This window comes from Callorhinus ursinus, unplaced genomic scaffold (assembly GCF_003265705.2).
Source record: "Callorhinus ursinus isolate GAN/ISIS: 27379988/994484 unplaced genomic scaffold, GSC_fseal_2.0 scaffold21, whole genome shotgun sequence".
Lineage (NCBI taxonomy): Eukaryota > Metazoa > Chordata > Mammalia > Carnivora > Otariidae > Callorhinus > Callorhinus ursinus.
Genome location: NW_027397083.1, coordinates 20,613,331 through 20,639,302, shown reverse-complemented (window position 1 = coordinate 20,639,302; position 25,972 = coordinate 20,613,331). Strand labels below are relative to the sequence as shown.

The following is a 25,972-nucleotide window of genomic DNA, read 5'->3' as shown; positions in this document are numbered from 1 at the left end:
AAATCCTTCTGTTTCCCCCCACACACTCCCCACCCACCTCTGGGTTTCGACTGTCATTGTCTTACTGTAAATTTTTATCATCTTTGCTAGAATTATTACCTTAGTCTTCTAACTGTATTCTATTTTCTGTCTGTCTCAACCTCCTCCAGCCCAAACTCTACCAGAGTAATGGTGATATGTGTTAAGGAGGGCACTTGTGATGAGCAGTGGGTGTTATATGTAAGTGATGAATCACTAAATTCTACTTCTGAAACCAATATTATACTGTATTTTAACAATAATTTTTTAAAGATTTTATTTATTTATTTGATAGAGAGAGACAGCGAGAGAGGGAACACAAGCAGGGGCAGAGGGAGAGGGAGAAGCAGGCTTCCCGCTGAGCAGGGAGCCCGATGTGGGGCTCGATCCCAGGACCCTGGGATCATAACCTGAGCCGAAGGCAGACGCTTAACGACTGAGCCAGCCAGGCTCCCACTAACTAGAATTTAAATAAAAGTTTGAAACAAAAATAAATAAATGAAATAAAATATACTTAGAGTTATGTTTATGAAGTAGAAATTTCATAATAACAACCTCTCCATAAAATTCTTACTAGGTTCACTATCATCTATAGGACAAAATCTAAGCACCTTAACATGAAAACAAAGTCCTTCGTGATCTGGCTTCTGCATGTTGTTGTAACCTAATTTCTCCACTGCCCTCCTCACCACGGCACTCCATGTCTGCACCAAACTGCTCATCATTCAGGTTCCCAGACTAACTTTCTGTTTTCTCATTTCCATCCTTTTGTATATGATCTTCCTCTGCAGGGTATGACCTCCTTCATGTCTTGTCTTGCCCCCCACCTATCCCTTAAAGTCCTTCTACTTCTTTTAGGACTAGGCTTATGTATCCTTACTTTGGATCCTTCCTGAACTTTCCTTTTCATCATCCTCCTGAAGTTACTCACTTTTTCAGTATATTGATACATCTGGTGTTTACCTGCTATTTATATATCTGATGAACTTTTGCTTCATTATACTTTGTTTCTCTTATATACTTTGTGAGGTCTTCAAGGACCTAATTTACCTGAATAGCCTCAGCACCCTCTCTTAGAGAATATGTTGAAGAAGTCAACAAACTGGATTAAAGAAAGCAAGAACTATTGAGTCACGTAGATTTGAGTTGGCTGTGTCATTTACCAGCTTTGTAAATTTGCGCATTTATTACCTTCTCTGAATCTCTGTTTCTTCATCTGTAAAATATGGGTGATAATAACTACCTCACAGGATTCTTGGATTACTAAATCAGACAATGTATTTTAAATGCCCAACAGAGATCTATCTCTAGTAGATATCTATTTATTTTTAACTTTTGTTGAATGAACACATAGAAATGAGTGCATGAGCGAGTGGATAATTGAGTGAATGCATTTGAATGAATAGAACAAATACTATAAAAATTTTTATAATGGATTCACCAGGAAAGACTTTCTGTACTAGCAGCTGTCTTACTGTCTTACTCTTTAAAGGGATGGTTAAGATGTCAGCAGGCAGCAATGTAGCAGTCAAGGCACTGGGAACCTGAACCTTGAGAATGTGAGAAAAGGCTAAGACTGGGGAAAACATCCTTTTTTGTTGTTGTTGTTGAAAACATTATTCCCTGCTGTCACTTTACCCTTCGCCCTGTTTTTTCTTCATCACATTAAAGAACTCTAAGGATGGGCTGGCTGCCAGCTCATTCAAGGTACATCAGCATCTCATTAGCCAGGTGACAAGTTAGGCCTCACACAATAAGCTCTATGGATTTTGAAAAGAGAAAGTGGGTTGTTATGGAGCTTTTGGTTGCCTAATTATTATTATTCAGTGAACTGTTTTAGATACAGCATACATTGCAATGATGTTAAACGCACTGCATTTTCTTCCTTAGGAAAAAAAAAGAATATTAACATTTATGTAAAATCCACTGGAAAGCATTAATTTAGAGTCCTGTGTGTTTCAGGTACCTATCTCAGAAATTGAAGCTGAGAAAGGTAATCTAGCAGGTAGGATTTTTAAGTTGTTGACTTCATCTCTGTACTCTTTAGATGGAAATCAGCTTTGATGACAGACTGAAATCATCAAGCCAACATGTTGTATTACTATATTGCTTACCCATTTTTCTTTATTAGTCTTTTTTTTTTAATGCCTCATCACCCTTGCATTATTAGTCTAGGTTTATGTCACTGCATTCTGTTGTGTCACTGAGTAATGGAAAAAGAAATTAATTTTGGAATTATACAATGACCAGGATTCACAGTTCAGCTCTGCTGTTTACTAGCTGTGTGAACTTAGACAAGTTATAGAACCATTCTAATCTTCTCTAAGGTAAGGATAATGATTCCTAACTTATAAGATTGTCAGGATGATTAGAAATTACATTTTAAAACTACCTACTCATGGCAGGCATATGATAGGCACTTGATAAAAGCTAGTCAGTACAAAGAATTTACCTTATCTAGTTGTTGATAGAATCTACTTCACAAATACACGTAAAAAATATGTAAAATTCATGATCATAGAGAAAATACAAGATTTTCATTTGTTAGTCATATATACAACATTGTTAAGAAATTCAAGTGAAAACTTTGAGAACCTATAACACCACTCTACCACCATAACATGATTATAAGTTTACATATTTTATCTCTTTACCTTTATTCTCACATTTTTCAGTTGAAATGATTGAGTGTATATAATTTTGATTTTTTTTTTACCTGATATCATGCCACATTTATGGCACTATACTGTGTCAGTAAGAGATATTCAAATTTATTTAATCATATCCTTATTATTAGATATTTGGCTTACATCTTAGGGTTGTTACTAAAAACCCTATGGTTAATTTTTGGTGCATATTTAAGGGATTTTAGAGAGGAGATGGGGTACTTCCTTTCTAGTATAAATCCCCTAGTGAGATTAATGACACATATGTGACGTTAGCCCTTCAAACATTGTTTTTCAAAATGGATACACATCCTTCTAGAAACTAAAAGCCTTTCCTGGACATTATTCCCTGGACACTGCTCCTAGACCAAGTTAATAGGATAGAACAGGCAGAAAAATAAAAGATGGGAGAGTGCAGTTCAGTATTGAATTTGGATGTGGTAGAAAAAGATATTTATCATCTGTGACTTAGTTAAAATCCACATGCTATTGGTCCTTGGAGAAATTAATTATCTCTTCTTTAATTCAGTCAGATAGTCTGTTAGTCTTTCCACAAGCCTATTATGAGAAAACTGATGATAATACACACTCCCTACTTTCTGGAAGTAATACACAGTCCCTGCCTTCTGGAAGCTTATGTTTCAGTGGAAGTGACAGATATTTTTCAGAGATCATTGTAATACAGTTGAGAAGTGTTCCATTGCAGATTAAGTATGATACAACTTACCTTGGAGCCCAAAGATCAGTTATGAGTAGTATGTGCTGACCTTATAAGAAAGAAGAACATAGTTACATACCTTTTCTTGTTACTGTCCCCCACTCTGGGGGTATGAATGGCCCAGCTCTGAGAGTAGTACTGCATTCCCTGTTCACTATTCCTAAAGGTTCAAATAAAGTATCTTATTAGGTGTCTTAGATATGCTAGAACCTTCTGCTTAGACTTTTGCTTTGTGTTCACAGCATTTGGTAAATAGGCCTCAATCCCTTCTTAAAGATTCAGTAATTAAATTTAATGTTGACCACCTAAACAGATAAAAGGAATCATGATTCACGTTGAAATATCCCATCTAGACTCAGCATTTTAAGACTTAAATACTGTAGAATTAGAGTATTATACTATGTTATAGTATATTACATTACATTATAAAGTATTATAGTATAATGTATTTTATTGAAAAGTAATACATGAAAAGTATCAATCCTTTCCTTTAATTCTGAGCTATGTTCTTATTTCACCTCAGCGGGTAATATTCCTCTTTATCTTTTTTGCTCAAACCCATAACTTGTTTTTTTTCCCTATTGTAGGAGGATTTGTAAGCCCCAACCACCCATAGTGAGATCATGTTGAAATCAGACTTAACCTGGTAGGAGTTGAGGATTAGATGAGATCCTGAAGAAGTTTAAAAAGAACCTCACTGAGTAAAGCCAGTTTTATCCAGAACCATTCAAGTTCACAGACTTTAATTAACAGTTTGAAATTTGTAATATTACTTGAATTTCAAATGGGTGAGAATTTAACACTGTATTATAGGAGCCCAGGCAAAAGGACATGAGTTGCGTCACAGACACTTATTAAATGCGATGGAAATTCAACAGACGAATGCCGGCAAACAGGTGCAAGAGCTGAATTAATTTTTAAACCCTACCACTCTGGGAATTGCAATGCATCACGTTGACAGCCACAGCACGTTGCTAATTTCATTCACAAGCTTAAAAATCTCAATACATTTGAACATGTGAATGTATTAAATTTTAAAAAGTGTAAGTAGCATAAGGGTATCCCAGAACTAAAAATGATAATTTCTCTCTGGGACTTTAAGTCATTTATTTAGCCAGAAGCATGGTGTTTTTTATGAATGAAATCTATCTTAACACTTCCCCATACAAATTATGTTCTATTATTGTATGTAGTGCAGACTGTTACTAAGCAAGGTTTTCTCTTACTTTTAATATGAAATCCCTTGTGAGTCAGCAGAAAACTGAGTATTCACTGATAGAATTTCTGCTGTCATGCATGAAGGGGGTTCTCAGTCTCTGCTCCTGATGATGCTAAGTGGTGGTATTCCTGGAGTTAAAGAAAAATACAACAAAATAAAACTAAATGAAGACAGAGACTTTTTTGGTGGTATCATTAAAGATGGTAAATTATAAGCTGAAAACTCAGAAAACTCTGTTTTCACCATGAATTTACCTATTTTGAGGTCCCTGATACAGCTGAGAATTCACTGAAAACCCTGGATTATTTTCACATAAAACTGCATGTACACACAAAATCCTATGATTTCAGGTTGGTGTTCATGAATCTCCACACTTAGAATACCATTTATGGTACATCTTGATCTTTGGGGCTGGAAGAATAACTCTTATTTAGTGGATTTTTCCCTTTGCCACCTACTGTGCACCACGCTTTAGACCTGGGACTGAGGATATAAAGAAAGATAATAAAATATCTTTGGATCTTTTGCAGCCTAGTAGATGTTAATAGACCAATAATGTAGAATGGTAATAGTTTGTTGAAATATGTATAAAAACATCATTGCAAAAGCTTGCTGGAGAAGATCCTACCTTTGTGAGCATTAGGGATGAGTAGACATAAACTATAAGAAGAGGGAGAAAGGCATTTAGACTATGAAGAGAGCAATGATCACTGCCCTGTCATTGCTAAAATTGTGTATTTACAAGAAATGCACAGTATCAAATGTATAGAAAATCTTCCAGTCTTCTCTTATAATATTTCCCAAGAAGCTTTAAAGAAAAAAATACACAAGCTTGTCCCCTCATTTTGCTTAGCAAGAGAATATTAAGCACTAATTTTTGGAACATAAAAACAACTATAAAGGGCTCCTTTTCTAGCAAGTGAGTCAGGAAAAGCCCAGTGTGTACTGCACTGGTTGAGTCTAGATTCTTAATCAAAAACATGTAATCAGTACTTGTGCAAAAGTCTTTTGATAATGACAGTAGTATTAACTGTTTCTTTTTTAAACACACTATCAAGACAGCTTATGAAAAAGAGAGGCAAATTTACAGTCTAATAACCTGAGCTAACAATATGTTATTTTCAATACAATGAAAAGGACAAAAGCCAAAGGTATTCATTACCATTCCCAGGTAAGAGACCAGGGCAGTTGCTGCCTTCACCAGATGTGCAGTCTTAGGCCTAACAATGCACATCTCCCCAGGGGAAAAGTGGAGAGAAAGCCAAACTCTTGCAACTTGATGCAACATCTCTTAGTAAAAGGCTATTCAGGCTTAGAGTAAAGATTCTACCCTCATTTTCTCCCAGAAAATGAGATTGTTATATAAAACACTAGACATGAAATCAGAGCTTCTGGAAATCATTCTGAGCCATGTGATTTCATCTTAACTTCCTTTAATTCTAGCCAGGAAAAAGGAGATGAGATGGTTTGGTGAATGTACCATCTTAAAATTGTTACTTTGTTTTGAGCACACGTAAAGACAAGAAAACTCAAGAACATCCTCAGGAAACTGAAAAATAAACACACCTATATAATAAATTGACTTTTTAAAAAAAATCAAGACAAAAAAAGCTAATGTTAATCTGGCCTTCCCAGAGTGTGTTTCTCAGATGAACTAGTCAGAAATGTTATGCCTCTCTTCTGGAGGAGTTAGAATCATTCTGTCTTATAAAAAGAATGGATGTAGGGGTGGGCTTCATGTTAAAAAGACCAAATTTCCATTTGGGTCCTGTGAACTTGGGAAGTGACCTTTAACCCTAAATTTTTCACCTCTAAATGGAAATGAGAATATCTACCTCTTGCCTCAGAATTATTATAGGGACTTAATGACATAATTGAGATATGTGAGGAGTGATTAACACCAAACATACTTTAAGTATTTTCCTACCCAGAAAACAAATTCTATGGAATGGGTAGTTCTTACTAAAAATTAAAGTTCTTACTCAGAAAGTTTGGAAGTGCTAGGTAAATAGAGTTTAATAATTATATTCAGAGCTTTACCATGCTAATGGACATTGTGGATCTCCAGAAGAGTGTAGCATGCGACTTTTCTCAGATTTTACTTGCCAAAAGACACGTTGGTATTTGGTTGAGGAGTGAAGGTGCTATATAGTTAACAAGGCCACTGTCCCCAGAACAGTAGATTGGAAAATGCTTTCTATACAGGGGTCAAGATTCTTCTTTTTTTTCCTCTTTTTGTTCCCTTAATAGTGTGTACAGTCCTTGTTTCTAGCCCTCCTCCCAATATTTACATATCATTCTCCTTATTGGGTTTGAATTTTTTGAGGGCAGGGACTACAATGTCTTCATAAACATTTTAATCCCCAATGTTTAGTACACTGTGCATAGTAAATATTGTCTGAATGAATGAATGATGTACTATTCAGGATGCAGTTACTAAATTTTACCAAATACTGCTCATGCCAATTTTAATTGAAACAACTTCTGTTAGCCTCAGATTCTATTCAACTAATAAATGGACTAAATAAATTGGGATTTTGGATTTCTGAAAACAAATGGTATGATTTAAAATGATTCACAAATATATTTCATCCTTGTGGAAATATGCTCAAGAAAGAAGATGCCCTGTGCAGAAAGGTGCTCCATGAAAACTAGAGCAAAGGGAGAAGGAAAGAATGGAGACAAATAAATACTGTGTGCTCAAGATGCCAGAAGAAAACTTGTATACTTGGATGGCAAGAGAGAATCTAAAAGTTTAATTATGGGAAATAATCTGGCCAGGTGAATGTAATGCAACCTGGAAGGTTTAGGTTAATTAAGTTAGGGCTCTTACATTTGTTAGCATCAGTCATTAAATAGTCAAGATCAAACTAAAAAGTGATTTTTAAATAATTTCTCATTCTTTTAAAGATTTTATTTATTTGAGAGAACACACATGAGAGGTGGGAGAGGCAGAGAGAGAGAGGGAGAAGGAGGCTCCCCACTGAGCAAGGCTCTATCCCAGGACCCGAGATCATGACCCAAACCCAAGCCTAACCAACTGAGCCACCCAGGCACCCCTGATTTCTCATATCTCTACCATGCTATCTTCATAGTCTTAAGGCCTAAATGCCACTTTATAAACTTGGAAGTGCACCATTAATTTGTACAAAAGGAAAATTTTATACTTCCTTTTGGATACTGAAGTCTTTTAATCTGATGCCGAAATCCAATGAGAATTACTCAGATGCTTCAGAGGTTTTCAACAACCCTCTACCCCACCTACTCTCCTATTAGTCCAGGATCAAAATAGAATTAGTTTGGTAGAATCTTCAAATTAACATATCAAATCCCTTCCTCACCAACTCCATTGTATAACTGAGAATAGCAAATAAATAAATGGATGAATGGCATTCGTAAAGTGACTATATGGAGTATGTGCTTCTGAACATTTTCTTTATTTGATCTTTACAATAATTTTGTGAAAAGTGTTATCATCTCATGTTCTAGTGGGAAAACAAACTTAGAAGTTAAGTGTTATTGCCCCATATCAAACAGCTATTAAAAAGTAAAAGATCTGAAAAAAGAAGAAGATAGCAGGAGGGGAAGAATGAAGGGGAGTAAGTAGGAGGGGGAGACAAAACATTAGAGACGATGGACTCTGAAAAACAAACTGAGGGTTCTAGAGGGGAGGGGGGTGGGGGGATGGGTTAGCCTGGTGATGGGTATTAAAGAGGGCACGTTCTGCGTGGAGCACTGGGTGTTATGCACAATGAATCATGGAACACTACATCAAAAACTAATGATGTAATGTATGGTGATTAACATAACAATAAAAAATTATTAAAAAAAAGTAGAAGATCTGATCCCCATTGAACCTAGTTTCTCCTTTCTATAGCCCCACACCATTTCTATTACACAATGTTGTCTTAATATAAGTATTGTCATTTTTTTATGCTTTTCCATACGGATGTTTAAGGTGCTTATGTGTAAGCATAGTACTCACACAAACAGGTGACCATAATTTAGGTGAAGATAACTATTAAACTTTAACAAAGGACATGTAAAATATTAATGGAAATACTATGTTCCCTGGATGGATTTTATGATAATGTAAATTTTATCCAAATCAGTTTAAAAAATTCGGTGCAATTTTAATCAAAATATTTGTTATTTACTTTATTGATTCTTTCTAAATTTAATTTGGACTAACAAATGCATGAGAATACCCAAGAAAATTTTTTAAGGAAAGATAATGGTGAGGGTAGGGGAGTTTGTACTACCTAATAGCAAAACATACTGGGGAAAAAAAACAATAATATTTTGGTATTGGCAGAAAAATAGAGAAATACATCAGTGGAACACAACTGAGAATCCATAAGATCTATTTGTGTATAAAAATGTAGTATATGATCAAAGTGGTACTTCAAATGAATAGGGAAATAATGTACAACTTAATAGGACAATTGGCTATGTAATTTTCAAAAAGATGAAGTTAGATCCCTACCTCATACCATACTAAAAGTAAATTTTCTGTGAATTAAATATTTAAATATAGGAAATAAAACTAGAAATATACCAGAAAATATAGAGTTGATTAAATCTACATAATGTTGGAGTGGGGAGAGCTTTCCTAAACTTGATAAAATCTAAAAGATATGAAAAAAAAATCTGTATACTCTTTTAATTTCTGTATGGCAGAAAAACTCCACAAAGTAAAAAGACAGTCACAATCTCTGAAAAATATTTGTGACTATATATGAGAGAAAATGGTTAATATCCTTATTTTATAAATAGCTCTTCTAAATCAATAAAGAAAAAACATCAGAATAAGAACATGAACAAAGGGTTTGCTCAGTCAGTTCATAGCTGAAATCAAATGGCCATTAGATTTGAAAGGATTCCCCATTCTACTAATTGTGAAAGAAATGCAAATAAATTAAATAACTGTAAACTATCATTTGTTCACTCTATTAGGCTAGTTAAGGTTAAAAAGAGGGCTAGTTTTAGTACTAGTGTAGACGTGGGGAGATGGGCTCTCTCATGTACTATTGATGGAAATAAATTGGTACAATCTATTGAGAGAGTAAATTTAGAAGTATTGATCCAAATTTAAATGGGCACAAAAAGTCTTTGACTTAAATACTCTAATCCTATAGACTACTATCATAGGCTCAAATAGTTACAAATATTTTTCCCACAATGTGGCTGTCTGTTTATTTTGTAGAGTTTTTCTACCATGTGGAAATTTAAAATGTGTAATTCACATGTTTACTGCAGCATTTTTGTGATAGCAAAAAGAGAACATCCTAAATGTTGCTGTGATAGCAGTATGAGCTCCACCAGAGTAGAGACTGCCTCTATCATAATTACTGTACTCCACACCACAAACCACAAACATTTGTTAATGAACAAACAAAATGGATTATAATGCACCTATACAACTGAAATTTTTAAGATACATAAACAAAGCAAGTTGCAGGTTATTGTGCAGATCATTCCCTCCTTACAAATATATGCATAGGTACATTTATATACAAAATATCATATATATCAAGGAAAAAAGTTATAAATTATACCTTTTGTTTGCTCTTTGGGGTGGGATTAAAGGAATAATGACATTAATCTTTTGCTATGTATACAACTGATGATATTGCTTTTTGCTTTTTTTTTTTAACAATGACTATGTTTATAAGTTTAAAGTACAAATGCAGTCATTCTTTAAATCCACCAACTCTTCTTGGTTCAAGGATTTATGGCAGTGAACAAACAGTTCTCTTTTCACTGAGCACATCATCTAATAGAGGAAGACAGGTGGTAAACGAGTAAATATTTGCCCCTGATAAAGTATTATGGAAAAAATTAAATAGTATAAGGGGACTTTAGTGACAGGATGCTACTTTTCATAACTAGTAGTTAAAGACAGCAAACTTTCTAATTCTGTGATGTTTATTTTTTCAAGATTTTATTTATTTATTTGAGAGAGAAAGCATACAAGCAGGGGGGAGGGGCAGAGAGAGAAGGAGAAGCAGGGAGCCTGGTGTGGGGCTTGATGTGGAGCTCAATGTGGGGCTCGATCCCAGGACCCTGAGATCATGACCTGAGCCAAAGGCAGACACTTAACTGACCGAGCCACCCAGGTACCCTAATTCTGTGATGTTTAAGAGGAGACCTGAATTAAGTAGGGAATAAGCCATCCAGCTATATGAAGGCAGATTTTCTAGGTACAGGTCAAAGAACCTAGGCAGGACCATGCCATGGTTCAGTTAAGGTACAGAGCTCAAGGTCAGGAAGGTGAGGTCAGAGAAATGGGGGTGGTAGGAAGCAATGGTTGCATGTGACATAGAGACATTTGGCCAAGGTAAGAACTTCAGTTTCTGTCTCATGTGATAGGAAGATCCTAGAGATACTGAACAGTGTAATCACATGATCTAATTTTCATATGAAAAAGATTGGTCTGATGTTTGTGTGGAAAAGGTGATGATGGCTTGGATTAGGGTGATAGTAGTAGAATTGGTGAGAAATGGTGGGGTTCTCAATACAATTCAGATATAGAGCCATCAAAAATTGCTGATATGAGAGAAAGGGAAGAATTAGAATATGAGACTGTCAGGAACTTTAAAAATCCTGCAACAACAAACCTGATTTGGAATGTGAGAATGGAGTGCTTCTTATGAGGGAGAACTCTTAACAATTTTCTTAAACAGCTCGGGTCAATCTCTATGTCAGGAATTTTCTCAACATTGCTATGAGAGGTAAGTACCAAATAATGTAAAATTGAATTGAAATTACAACTTGTTACCCCATAGTGGATTTAATGTACACTTACTTTTAACTATACATTTTTTAAAGTGTACTTGGTGTACTTAACTTGAAAACATCTTGCTATTAAATTATGTTAGCCTTTAATTCCTTTTTAAAGTCAGTTTACTGACAAAATTTTGCTATTATAAAGTATTAGAAGGATAAAAAACCCTCAAAATATGAAAAAAATATTAGGAGGAAAATGGTTCTGCTATTTTGAAGAATTGAGAAAACTTGTGGTTTAAGATTTTATAGATATTAAGTGAAATAAAAGCTTACAGAAAATCTCAACAATATTGTGCACTAATCTTTGTGGAAAAAAATCTGAGCTGAAATCACTGAAGGTCTTGATGACCATTACATTCTCATGTCTTATTTTATTCTGTAAAAGAAATATGCAAAAAAGTTCACCTTGCACATTGGCTCATTTCAGTTAATAAGGGCTTGCAAGTTTGCATTTCTGGAGGTTAAAGTTAATTGCAGGTGTTCTGTTGCATGTGCAAATAATTGATTCATTAAGACATTTCCAGCAAGTATCAAATATCATTAAATACAAGGAAATAGTTATATTGAGATAATGAAATTGCTAGCAAATTTTAGAGTTCATTTGCCCCATTAAATTCACAATTCGGTACCCACATTCACATTTGGCTGAAAAGTAGGGCATTTCATGACATTATTTGGAAAATTCAGTTCATGATGTTTTCTGGTTTTCTGTGACTAAAAAGATTCTCTTCAATTAGCCATTCTTTGATGTGACTGAATATTATATTCTTCATATAGCCATCTAATGATGTGAATAAATTCATTCACTTATCCATTTATTTTTTTCCATTCATTATCTATTTATTATCTTTTCAACAAACATTTACTGAGTGTTTACTATAGTAGTTCTTAATCTTGGCTGCAATCAGAATCCTCTGTGAAGCTTTTTAAAAATAGTGATTACTGTGTAATAAACCCCTGAAACTGATTCCATAGGTCTGGACTGGGGCCAAGCATCTTTATTTTTTCAAAGGCCCCACAGGTGAATGATGTGCAGTCAAGGTTTAGAACCACAAGCTTCTTTGTTAAGTATGAGGGATATGAAGAGTGAACATGAAATAGCTCCCATTCACAAGTCAAGGTACTGAGACAGACAAGTAAACTTGTAATTGCAGTAGAGTGTGACAAGTGCACACCTCTTCCCACTTAAAACTTATATACATTGGCCTAGTCCATTGGTAGACTAGAAAACACAAAAAGGAGATTTTCTCTAAGCACCAAATCAAATGAATCTGTATTTTCTGTCTTACCTACTATGCCGTAATCAAATAAATTAGCCATACAAGATCTGTGACTAAAATCAGGAAATGGAATAATAGAGAGGACCAGTTTCTATCTCTGATAACAGAATATAGGATATGATAAAGAAGTGGGAGAAGAAAGAAGAGTTGCAAAACAGTAAGCTCCTCAAGGGCAAGGACCAGGTCTCATTAATATTTTTCTTCCTTTGGCCTAATTTAGAATCTAGCAGATATTCCCACATGGTCTCTACTTACCTAGGAGAACTCTGTTCCTTACTCTCTGACCAGTAACTTACACAAGCAAACCCATTTTCGCTACCTTATAGGCACATGACATTTACTGATTGTCTTTAAACTTTCTAATTCAGACAAAAACACCTGACTTCCTTAATACCCCGGTGATGGGTACTAATACCCATCACCGGGGTATTAAGGAGGGCATGTATTGCATGGAGCACTGGGTGTTATACGCAAACAATGAATCACGGAATACTACATCAGAAACTAATGATGTATTGTATGGTGACTAACATAACATAATAAAACAAAATTTGAAGAAAACTACCTTGCTTAATCCTTGATAGTAGGATTGTCTTTTCTTGTCTTTTTGTCTATTTGTACAGTTGTCAGTTGATGTTTTGTTTTTACTATTTTAATTTCCATTACCGTATGCTGTTTAAATTCTTTTCTTTTTAATTTCATTTTATAAAATCTGTATTGTCAATCTTTCTTCCTATAAATTACAGAAACAAAAGTGCCAATTTATAAAGGAAGGGTATCCCTGGAAATTGAATTTATCTAAAATAAGGCAGGATGTGTACTTTTGGTCCCAGAGCAGCACCAAAAAGCTCCACAAAACATACTGCCCATCGCAGCCCTTAATCGTCTTCTGGTCCATGAAGATGGGACTTGCAGAGTTGATAGGACCATACCTGGAAATCCTATCCAGGAAACCCATTGCATAGTCCAGATTAGGATTCCCTAAACAAAAAATTTAAAAAAGCCCCAGAAGAAAAGCTTTTCATGGTTTGGAGTTATCCTATTATCTTTAAGACCACTCCTAAATAAAATGGAAGCTCTTATTTTCTTTCTCCATTATATGACATTGGCAAGGCCTACTTAAACCTTATAAAGAAAAAATTGATCACGGTGTTAAGTTTTCAGCTGCAAATTCATATTCAGTGTGGATATATTTAAAGTGAATATTAATTATATAAACATGAAGTTGCATAATATAAAATATGAATAAATTCTCACTTTATGTGAAATACTTTGAAATAAAAACAGGTCTCCTCAATTAAAAGAACTAGTCAGGAATCTCAGTTTCACAGCTAGCTGGCTGAATGAATTATAAACTATAATTGTACCACAGGAAGGGGCCATTTTAGCTGGTAAAGAGAAATGCCTACCATACTTTGTTATGTCAAATGAACCAATGCTATTATTTATATAGAATTTACTTGGTGATTTCAGATATTATTTTGTTATTTTAACATTTTCTATTTTCATTATTTTTTTAACTTAATTTTATTATGTTATGTTAGTCACCATACAATACATCATTAGTTTTTAACGTAGTGATCCATGATTCACTGTTTTCGTATAACACCCAGTGCTCCATGAAGTACGTGCCCTCCTTAATACCCATCACTGGGTTGCCCCTTCTCCCCACCCCCTTCCCCTCTAAAACCCTCAGTTTGTTTCTCAGAGTCCATAGTCTCTCATGGTTCATCTCCCACTCCGATTTCCCCCCTTCATTTTCCCCTTCCTTCTCCTACTGTCCTCCATGCTGTTCCTTATGTTCCACAAATAAGTGAAACCATATGATAATTGACTTTCTCTGCTTGATTTATTTCACTTAGCATAATCTCCTCCAGTCCCATCCAATGTGTTGATGTAAAAGTTGGGTATTTATCTTTTCTGATGGCTGAGTAATATTCCTTTGTGTATATGGACCACATCTTCTTTATCCATTCCTCTGGCTCTTTTCCACAGTTTGGCTATTGCAGACTTTGCTGCTATGAACACTGGGGTGCATATGGCACTTCTTTTCACTACATCTGTGTCTTTGGGTAAATATCCAGTAGTGCAATTGCTGGGTCATAGGGTAGCTCTATTTTTAATTTTTTGAGGAACCTCCACACTGTTTTCCAAAGTGGCTGTACCAACTTGCATTCCCACCAACAGTGTAAGAGGGTTCCCCTTTCTCCACAACCTCTCCAAAATTGGTTGTTCCTTGCCTTGTCAATTTTTGCCATTCTAACTGGTGTAAGGTGGTATCTCAATGTGGTTTTTATTTGAATTTCCCTGATAGCTAATGATGATGAACATTTTTTCATGTGTCTGTTAGCCATTTGTATGTCTTTTGAGAAGTGTCTGTTCATGTCTTCTGCCCATTTTTTTGACTTGATTATTTATTTTTTGGGTGTTGAGTTTGAGAAGTTCTTTATAGATCTTGGAAATCAGCGCTTTGTCTGTAGTGTCATTTGTAAGTATCTTCTCCCATTCTGTGGGTTGCCTCTTTGTTTTGTTAACTGTTTCCTTTGCAGTGCAGAAGTTTTTATCTTGATGAAGTCCCAAAAAGACCCCAAATAGCCAAGGAAATGTTGAAAAAGAAAAACAAAGCTGAGGGCATCACGTTGCCTGATTTCAAGCTTTATTACAAAGCAGTGATCACCAAGACAGCGTGGTACTGGCACAAAAACAGACATATAGAGCAATGGAACAGAATAGAGAGCCCAGATATGGACCTTCAACTCTATGGTCAAATAATCTTTGACAAAACAGGAAAAAATATGCAATGGAAAAAAGACAGTCTCTTCAATAAATGGTGCTGGGAAAATTGGACAGCTATATACAGAAAAATGAAACTCAACCATTCTCTAACACCATACACAAAGATAAACTCAAAATGGATGAAAGACCTCAGTGTGAGACAGGAATCCATCAAGAGGAGAACATAGGCAGTAACCTCTTCGACATCGGCCACAGCAACCTCTTTCAAGATACATCTCCAAATGCTAGTGAAGCAAAAGCAAAAATGAACTTTTGGGACTTCATGAAGATATTTTCATTATTTTTTGAAAATATATTCATTGACAATATCAAGCAAATATTATTAAACTCTCTGCCTTTCTGTTATTTCATCGAATTGTTTAACATAAAGTCAGGTATGGCTAATTCAGTGCTGTTAATAATCACATCCTCAAATGTGTATCTCTGAAATGTGATAAAATGCCAAGAATGATAAGCAATTACCATGTTGAGCCATCCATTTAATATCTATAAAATATTAGAGATAATGTTATGAAACAAAATTTTAAGCATTAAAGCAAAAACATGCTACATTATTTGATGCTTCTTGTATTCCATGGATGTTTATGTCCTATTTTACATCAAAATACATGTTAATTGAAATTTATTTTATAATACATTTTTTCTTTGAGAAAATTAATGTTGAATTATGCAAGATTTAAATCATGCAAGTCTTTAGGAATACATTCTTCCTGAAGCATCCTCTAAATCCAAGCTCTAAAACATGAAGAGTTGTATATTTGTTCAGATTTTAGAATATTTTAAATTACATTTCCCAGTGACCAAAACTCTTTCTGTGGAACATGGAGTGATTGAATAACAAATAGAAAAAAGTTGACCTCCCTCTTTAGCTTTGACTTTGATATTTTTTTCTGAGAGACCTGCTTGTTAGAAGATAAATTCCCTAACGTCTAAACTAGCCTTTCAACAGAGTAGTTTTTGTGGATTAAAGAGTGAACCCATACCATGGATTTGGTTAACTTTAGACAGCCAGGTTCTCAGCTCCCTGGTACAAGTATGGTATTATTTCTTTCTTTCTCTGATTGTTTCATGTACTACTGGACCTACAGGTTACTAAAATGTGAACTAAAGCACCAGCTTTGTATAATTTACTTTGCTGTAAGAAGCATGCCAATGAGACTCAAGTGCCAGAATTGCAGCCATACTTTCTGATCTTCATCCATAGAGAATCTGGACCACAAGGATTACATTTCTATGGGATAATATTCTCTAGGAACAAAAATTTTAAGACATGAGTAATCAAGTAAAAAAATTAAATAGAAAATTCCTTTATAAGTTCATTGAACATTATACTTTAATATCATATTTGTATGACAATGGAGTAAGTTTAAGGAAAATTATATTTATTGATTTATTTAAAAATCAACATTTTTTGTTTATCCTATTCTTGAAAACTAAATGGAGTTTGTCTGTTTTGATGTGCATCTTTTAAAATGTAAATAGTATCATACATGCTTCATTTTGTAATTTTCTTCTTTTACATATTTTAGATACATTAATCCCTTATCAGATACATGATTTGCAATTTTTTCTCCATTCTTTCGGTTGTCTTTTCACTTTCTTGATGGTGGCCTTTGAATAACAAAATTAATTTTGATGATGTACAATTTTCTTTTGTTGCTTGTGATTTGGGTGTCATATCTAAGAATTTTTTCTTGCCAAATTCAAAGTCATTAATGTTTATCCCTGTGTTTTCTTTCTAAGACATAATTCTTTCTAAGAATTTTATAGTTTTTGCTCTACATTTATGTCTTTGATCCATTTTGAGTTAATTTTTCTATGTGATTTAACGGTCCAACTCCATTTTTTAGTATGTGACTATCTATCTAGTTGTCCTAACATTATTTGTTCCATTAACCATTCTTTCCCTATTGCATGGCTTTGACATTCTTGTCAAAAATCAGTTGCTCATAGAGCTTATTTCTGAGCTTTCTATTATATTCCATTGATCTCTATGTCCATTGTTGTACCAGCACCACACTGTCTCAATTACCATTGCTTTTTAGGAAGTTTTGAAATCCCTAAGTGTGAGTCCTCCTTCTTCATTCTCTTCCCCTCACCCTGCCCCCCCTCCCCAGGATCATTTTGGCTGTTCTGGGTCTCTTACAATTCCATATGAATTTTAGAATTAGCATGTCAATTTGTCTAAAAAAAAGTCAGCTGGGATCTGATAGAGATTGCATTGAATCTTAAATTAATTTGGAGGAGTTTTCCATCTTAAACATTTTTTTTAAATAGTTTGTAGCTTCCATAACATAAGATTTACCTTTCTTTTGTTAAATTTATTCCTAAATATCTGATTCCTTTTGATGCCATTGTGAATGGAATTTAAAAAAAATTTTTTTTGGGTTGTTAATTATTAAGGATAGAAACACAGCTGATTTTTGCATGTTAATTTCATATACTGCTGCTTTGCTGAATCCATTTGTTAGTTCTCATAGGGTTTGTGTATATGTAATCGTTGGTGTTTTCTACATATAAGATCCTGTCCTCTGTAAACAGAGATAATTTTACTTCCTTTCCAGTTTTGATGCCTTTTAGTTCTTTTTCTTGTCTGATTGCTCTGAATAGAACTTTCAGTACTATGTTGAATAGAAGTGGTGAAGATGGGTATTCTTGTTTTGTTCATGATCTTCAAGGAGAAGCTTTTAGTCTTTCATCATTAAGTATAATATTAGCTTTGGGTTCTCATATGGGCTTCATTATGCTGAGGTGCTTTCCTTCTATTCCTACTTCTTGAGTATTTTTATCATGAAAGGTGTTGAATTTTTTCAAATGCTTTTTCTGCATCATTTGACATAATCATGTGGGTTTTTTCCTTCATTCTGTCAATGTGACATATTACATTGATCAATTTTCATTTGTTGAACCATGACCATCCCACTTGGTCATGGTGTATAATCCTTTTAATATGCTGCTGAATTTGGTTTGCTACTATTTTGTTGAGGATTTTAATGTTTAGATTCATAAGAGATATTGATCTGTAATTTTCTTGTGATGCCTGTGGTTTTAGTTTCATAGTAATACTGGGCTCATAAAGTAATTTGAGAAGTGTTCTCTTTTCTTCAATTTTTTGGAAGCATTTGTCAAGTAATGTTTTTAATTATTTGAGTGTTTGGCAGAATTCAGCAGTGAGGCTATCTGGGCCTGGACTTTTCTTTGTGGGTTGCTTTTGATTACTGATTTAATCCTTTTACTCGTAATAGTTCTATTCAGATTATCTATTTCTTCTTGGGTCAGTTTCAGTAGTTTGTTTCTAGGATTTAGCAGTTCTAGTGGATGTGTAGTGATATTTCATTGTGGTTTTAATTGGCATTTTTATGACTAATGATGATGAACATCTTTACATATGTTTATTGGCTTATATCTTTTGTGAAGTGTTCAAATTTTTGAACATAGGTGGTTTGGCTTCTTATTAAATTGTGAGATTTTCTTACATATTCTGGATAAGAGTTTTGTCAGATATATATTTTAGGTTTAGTGTTTACTCTTACATCTGTGATCCATTTTGTATTAATTTTTGTGTACAGTGTGCAGTAAGAGTTGAAGTTCATCTTCTTTTATGATAATCAACTTTCATTGAAAATCTTTTCTTTCTCCATTGAACTAACTTAACATCTTGGTCAAAAATCAATTGCTTTTATAAATGTGTGTCTTTTTCGGAGATGTCCAAATTTTGATAACTATGTTATTTGGTGCATTTGCATTTACAGTTGTACTTTCTTGCTGTATTGATCTTTTTCTCAATAAGAAATGTTTGTCTTTGGGTCCAGGAGTTCTCCTTCTTAAAGGTTTTTTTTTTTTTCTAATATTAATACGATCTCTCTTTTTTATGCTTCTGTCTTCATGGCATATCTTTTCACAGCCTTTTGCTTACTTTTACTTTTTTTGCATTTTTATATTTAAAGTACATTTCTATACATTTCTCTAGACAATGTATAGTTAGGTCCTGCTATTCTTCAGTCAGATAATCTCATTTATATTGGAGTATTTAATGCATTTATACTTAATGTAATTATTGATATATTTGATTTTGTCTGCCATTTTACTATTTGTCTTCTCTTTGTCTAATTTCTGTTTTCTTGTTCTGTTCTGCCGTCTTTTATGTTAAGCAATATTTTTTTGTGTACTATTTTTATTCTCTGAGTTTATTAGCTTTATTTCTTTGCATTACTTTTATTGATTGCTCTAGGAACCACAATATGCAACTTTTACTTCCAGTACAACATATGAATCTTGCAAAAATATAGCTCCATTTACCCACTCTAATCCTTTGCACAGATTAATACCTGTATTGTAATGTATATAAATGTAAAAAATATTGTTATAATTTCACTTGAGTCCTGCCTTTTAAAGAAATTAAGAGAACTCATATGTAGAGAGATATGTGGATATCTATATAGATATATCTATAATCTTTTTCTGTATATGCAAGTTACCATCTGGTGTCATTTTATTTCAGCATTAAGTATTTCCTTTAGCATTCCTTGAATGCAGACATATTAGCAATGAATTCTCTCATTTTTTATTTATTCGAAAATGTCTTTGAACCTTTAATTCTGAAGAATAGTTTTAGATAGCCTTCTTGGAAGACAGATTTTTTTCCCTCAACAATTTGAATGCTATTCCAGTATTGTATAGCTTCCATTGTCCTCATGAGAAAATAACTGTTAATAATATTTTTGTTCTCCTTTATGTATTTCTTTATTGTATTCAAGATTTTTCTGATTAGCTTGTCATAGTTTGATTATGATGTACCTAAATGCGGTTTTCTCTTGTTTATTCTATTTGTAGTTTACTGAACTTCTTGTATCAGTGAGTTAATATTTTTCACTCAAGTTGGGAAGTTTTAATCACTAATATTTGTCTGCCTCTTTCTCTACTTGTTTGACTCCAGTTACTTATGAGTTATGAAAGCTGTTTCTGACACATAGTTTAAATCTTGATTGGATGCTTGGAAATAAAATGGAAGAATGAATGAAATGCCACAATTTTCTAATGAAATGTAGTTCCTTAAATATATACACACACAACCCAGTAAATTTACAGTAGAAAATATTAATTTTTCCTGTCCTCTTTTCCTGTTTTTACAAAATCTATTCATAGGTGCATTTCCTCCATCTGCTGTTTTTGCACGGAAAGACTTGCTACAACGATCTACCCATATTGCTACCAAGACTTTCCAAGCTTTTCGAATATTTGTGAACAATGAACTCAATGAACTTTACACAGGATTGAAGACAGCTCAGAAGTTTCTGAGACCTGGTGGCCGCCTTGTTGCCCTCTCCTTCCATTCATTAGAGGATCGCATTGTCAAACGATTCCTGCTTGGGATAAGCATGACAGAAAGGTTTAACCTAAGTGCTAGACAGAAAGTGAAACAAGGATTGCAGTTGGGTTCAGGTCATGAAAACAAAGAAGGAGCCTCTATAGGCAGGGCCCCTTTAATGTGGGAATTGATACACAAGAAAGTACTTACTCCAGAAGATCAGGATGTACAGGATAACCCCAGAGCACGCTCAGCCAAGCTTAGAGCAGCCATCAAATTATGAGAAAGAAAGTTTTCATCATTTGATCCTTCAGGTTTTCCCTTCACAGTTTCTCTTTTTTTTTCATGTATATTACTGATCAGCTTAATATAAGAAAGTATGAGATATATATATATCTGTCTAAAGAGATGTACTATATATGTGTGGAAATTAAGGGTATTTACCATTTGTTTCCTCAGAAAGAAAATGTCAGAAATATTAGCATGACACAGAAAATTCAAGGAGCAGCAGCATCTCAAAACTGGAAAAATGTGTTTATCTGAGCATTATATTTAACTTTTGAAATGCAGTCCTTTCTCTAATCAGGAAATCTTTTAGAAAGAAGAGTACTATGTGTATTTATCTAAATATGTAAGCTCAAGCTGTCAAAAGAGAGAGATTATAATTGTATCTGCATGCTCTAAATTCTGAATTTAGATATTCAGATTTGCAACAGACTTTCTGTGGATCAAATAATTAATGATCATGGAAGAAATTTTAATTTCTATTTGGGAATAATTTAGTAGTACTATATAGTCTTCTTAAATATAGGTATTATGCAAATTTAAAATTTTCAAGTGTTATTTTTAAAATGCATCATACTGTTAAATGTCACTTTTGAAATTATAGTGTTGTTTCAAAGGGATTTTACAATATGATATATGCCATTTTATCACATTGCAAGGCAAAAATGCAGAATTGCTCTAATAGCTCTCATAGAGAATGTTTCATGAAACTTATATTTAAAGTAAATTATGTTTATTTTAATAATATCCCAGAATGTCTTTGATGCATAATAAAATCTGTCATCATTTGAATCCTGCATTTTTTAATTGAGCTATTCAAAATAATTCAACCAAGTCTATTTGAAATAGAAAAGTATATGAAAAAGATATTAAAATGAATGTGCCCCTAATGTTTTTACCTACCCAATAGTACTATAATAGTAAATGTTTATTTAGGAGACATTCCCTTGGTAAAGGATTCTTTAACATATTAATGAGATTGATTCATGATTCATATATCAACTTTTTATATGTAAATATGCATTTCTAATTTTTTCAGTTATTCAGCAAGTACTAACTAGGCAGAGAAACAAAGGTGAATAAAATACACATACCTTACAGTACTTGTCCTATGGAGTTTAAGTCTAGTGGAGAAGAGTAATGGTAGTTAAATAATCACAAAAATCAATATAAAATTAACACAGTGGTAAAAGCTACAAAGAAGCAATACTGGGTACTGCAAGAAAATCTAGTAGGGATTTCACTTACTGAAGGAAAACGGATCTGACCTTGTGATGCTTGAATTATGACTTGAAGGATGAATAAAAGATATAATTAGTCAAAGGGTACATTGGCATATTGATAAAAGGTACCTATAAATGATTGCTTTCTTAAGTGATTATCCCTGAAATCATATTTATACTATTAATATGCTTAGTAAACTATTCAAATATAGGAAAAATTCATCTTCTTAATTATGATGACAGATTCTGAATTGGTGAGTACAAGTGAATAAAATATCAACGTAAATATTGGCAAAGGATAAGAATGAAATACTAGAATTCACCGTAGATTTACTTTATCTAACTCTGTAATATTTAAGTTCTCAAGCTTGTTTGCCACTTTATAGGTTTTATTCAAATCTGGGCAATTATACAGTGGAATTAATTTCTAATTGTGCAGAATTAGAAAATATTGTAGGGAGCAGTGTCCTCAAATTAGAAAAAAATGAATGTACCTAGGTTGCTCCTCTGAATCTTTCCTGAAAAAATGTTTGTTTCTCTTGCATATAAGTCATATTTGCGAATGAGAAAGATTCCCAAAGGTGCATTCCCATCCAAGTATCTGGTTAAAAATAAGAGATCACACTCATATTCAGCAATGATTTACCTATTTCATCTGTCATTTTTGGATCCTGTATAGTATGGGGATTTTTTCTTTAACGTTAAATGGAAAGTGACTGCACTGGGTTGAATAGTATTTCCCCCCCCAAAATTCATGTCCTTCTTAGAAGGACATATGATCACTACAGATATAGGTAGTTCAGCTGAAGTCATACCGGAGCAAAGCAGGCCCTTAATCCAATATGTGTGGTGTCCTGATAAGAAGAGAAGAGAGGGGCGCCTGGGTGGCTCAGTCGGCTAAGCGTCTGCCTTCGGCTCAGAACATGATCCTGGAGTCCCGGAATCGAGCCTCGCGTTGTTCTCCCCGCTCAGCAAGGAGTCTGCTTCTCCCTGGCCCTCTTCCCTCTCATGCTCTCTCTCTTTCTCTCTCTCTCAAATAAATAAAATCTTTAAAAAAGAAGAAGAAGAGAAGAGAAACAGAGATGCAGGGAAGAATGGCACATGAAGATAAAAGCAGACATTACAATGATACATCATACAAGCCAGGGGACACCAAGGATTGCTGGCAACCATTAAAAGCTAGGAGAGAAGCATGGAAGAGATTCTCCCTCAGTTTTAAGTAGGAGCCAACAACGTTGCTGACACCTTGATTTCAGACCTTCTGACTCCAGAACCATGACAGAATACATTTCTGTTGTTGAAAGCCACCCAATGTGTAGTAATTTGTTACAGCAGCCCTGGGAACCTAATACCATGATAGAAAAAAATCTTGACTATGCATGAAAAAAATCCTTTCTTAAATAAACACAAAATTGTTTTAAAATGTTGTAATGTAAGGGGCGCCTGCGTTGCTCAATCGTTAAGTGTCTGCCTTCGGCTCAGGTCATGATCCCAGGATCCTGGGATCGGCCCTGCAGCGGGCTCCCTGCTCAACCGGAAGCCTGCTTCTCCCTCTCCCACTCCCCCTGCTTGTGTTCCCTCTCTCACTGTGTCTCTCTCTGTCAAATAAATAAATAAAATCTTCAAAAAAAATGTTTAAAATGTTGTAATGTAAAAATATAGGAATTATTTTCTGTAATTAGGCTGTTTACCACAGTCATTCTTGCCTGCTTCTTGGTCTTTACCTGAATGAGTTTTAAATGCTTAATGCTGGAATATGTTTTTGTGAAATCCAAACAATACATACAGAAAATAAACACTGATTATTAAAATGAATGTGTATTTCTTTGCCAATTAAATATAATGGATATAAAACAAGCAATTGTTTTACATTTCTGAATTTTTTTTTTAAGATTTTATTTATTTACTTGACAGAGAAAGACACAGCAAGAGAGAGAACACAAGCAGGGGGAGTGGGAGAGGGAGAAGCAGGCTTCCCGCTGAGCAGGGAGCCTGATGTGGGGCTCAATCCCAGGACCCTGGGATCATGACCTGAGCCGAAGGCAGATGCTCAACTACTGCTTACTCAACACCCAGGTGCCCCCATTTCTGAATTTCTTATCGACTGCTTTCTACCAGCCATTTTAATATAGCATCAATACCATTGTGTAGTACATCAGTTCTTAAGAGGTTTTAGTACATTGCTTATTAGGAAATTAAATTTAATAACTGCACAGTTTTTAGTTGATATATCTATTTTATATTCATTTTGTTTTAAATATTGTATATTAGTTACTATATAATCTTTGGAGTTTCTCGGGTCTTTTGGGATACATGAACTGTATCTATAGCTCTTTTCTATTTCATGTAATACATGGTATATGATTTGTGCTCAAAGTCATTTATATTGTATTACTTATGTTGCAACCGATAGCTTATAAGAATACAGTATGCTTAAGTAAGTTTTTTATATCTTAAAATTCACTTGCAAGCATTTGAAAATCATATTTTCTTTAGTCTTTGCAGAGTATTACATATCTTCAAAGGTTTATAAAATTCTTTTTTCTGATTTTTGTTTTTAAGTAGAAATAATGATGAGTCTACACTGCAGATTTCTAAAAAAAACAATTTAAATTTCATTTCAAGTCTCTCATTCAAAAAATATGAGATAGTTCTTTTTTTTTTTAAAGATTTTATTTATCTGTCATAGAGAGCAAGTGCACACGAGCAGGGGGGAGTGGGCAGGCAGAGGGAGAAGCAGGCTCCCCACTGAGCAAGGAGCCTGTTGCAAGACTCGATCCCAGAACGCTGGGATCATGACCTGAGCTGATGGCAGACGCTTAACAGACTGAGCCACCCAAGCATCCCAAAATATGAAATAGTTCTTAATGGAACATTCAAAATGTACAACAAATAAAAAAAATTGTATCTGCACTTTTACTTCGTTAAAAAAATATATGTATATATTAATTACATAGCATGTATTAAAAGCTGGGGGCGGGGAGGTTCTGGCTGGCTCAGTTGGGAGGGCATGCAGTTCTTGATCTTGGGGTCATGAGTTCAAGCCCCACGTTTCGTATAGAGATTACTTATATAAGTAAACTTTTTTTTTTAGAAGCTGACTAGGAAAAAATCAAAAACACTTCTCACTTCTCTCCTTTTTAAGTTTTATTTTGTACTATATTATCCATTACATTAATAAATTTAATCAGTTTAAGGTGATTGACATTTTTTAACTTTTTAAATTGAAGTACAGTTATACAATGTTATATTAGTTTCAGGTTTGCAATATAGTGATTCCACAATTCTGTACTTTACGCTATGCTCACCATAATAAGTGTAGCTACTACCTGTCACCTTATAAAACTATTATAATATTAATATTATGGACTATATTCCCTACACCGTACTTTTTATTCGCATGACTTACTTATTTTATAACCGTAGCCTGCACCTCTTAATCCCTTTTACCTAACTCACAGATCCTGTTAATCCCCTACCCTCTGGAAATCACTCAGTTTGTTCTCTGTATTTATGATTTTGTTTCTGGGTTGGTTTTTGTTTTGTTTTGTTCTTGGTTGTTCGTTTTTGTTTTGTTTTGTTTTTTAGATCCCACGTAAAAGTAAAAGTGAAATTATGTGTTATTTGTCTTTGACTTATTTCACTTAGCATAATACCTCTAGTTCCAGCC

General features: G+C 34.1%; 1 protein-coding gene across 4 annotated transcripts in view; it reads left to right on the top strand.

Annotated features, from left to right (window-relative positions):
• Positions 1–24,150, top strand: part of METTL15 (methyltransferase 15, mitochondrial 12S rRNA N4-cytidine) — a 203,686-nt gene extending 179,536 nt beyond the window's left edge. For 3 of the 4 annotated variants that reach the window (XM_073904830.1, XM_025879238.2, XM_025879237.2), the window contains exon 6: positions 20,632–24,150. In XM_073904830.1, coding sequence (XP_073760931.1) covers positions 20,632–21,077 — 446 coding nt within the window. In that variant the 3' untranslated portion in view covers positions 21,078–24,150. The remainder of the gene's footprint in view (positions 1–20,631) is intronic. The other variant, XM_073904831.1, reaches the window with a different exon arrangement.
• Positions 24,151–25,972: the final 1,822 nt, after the last annotated feature.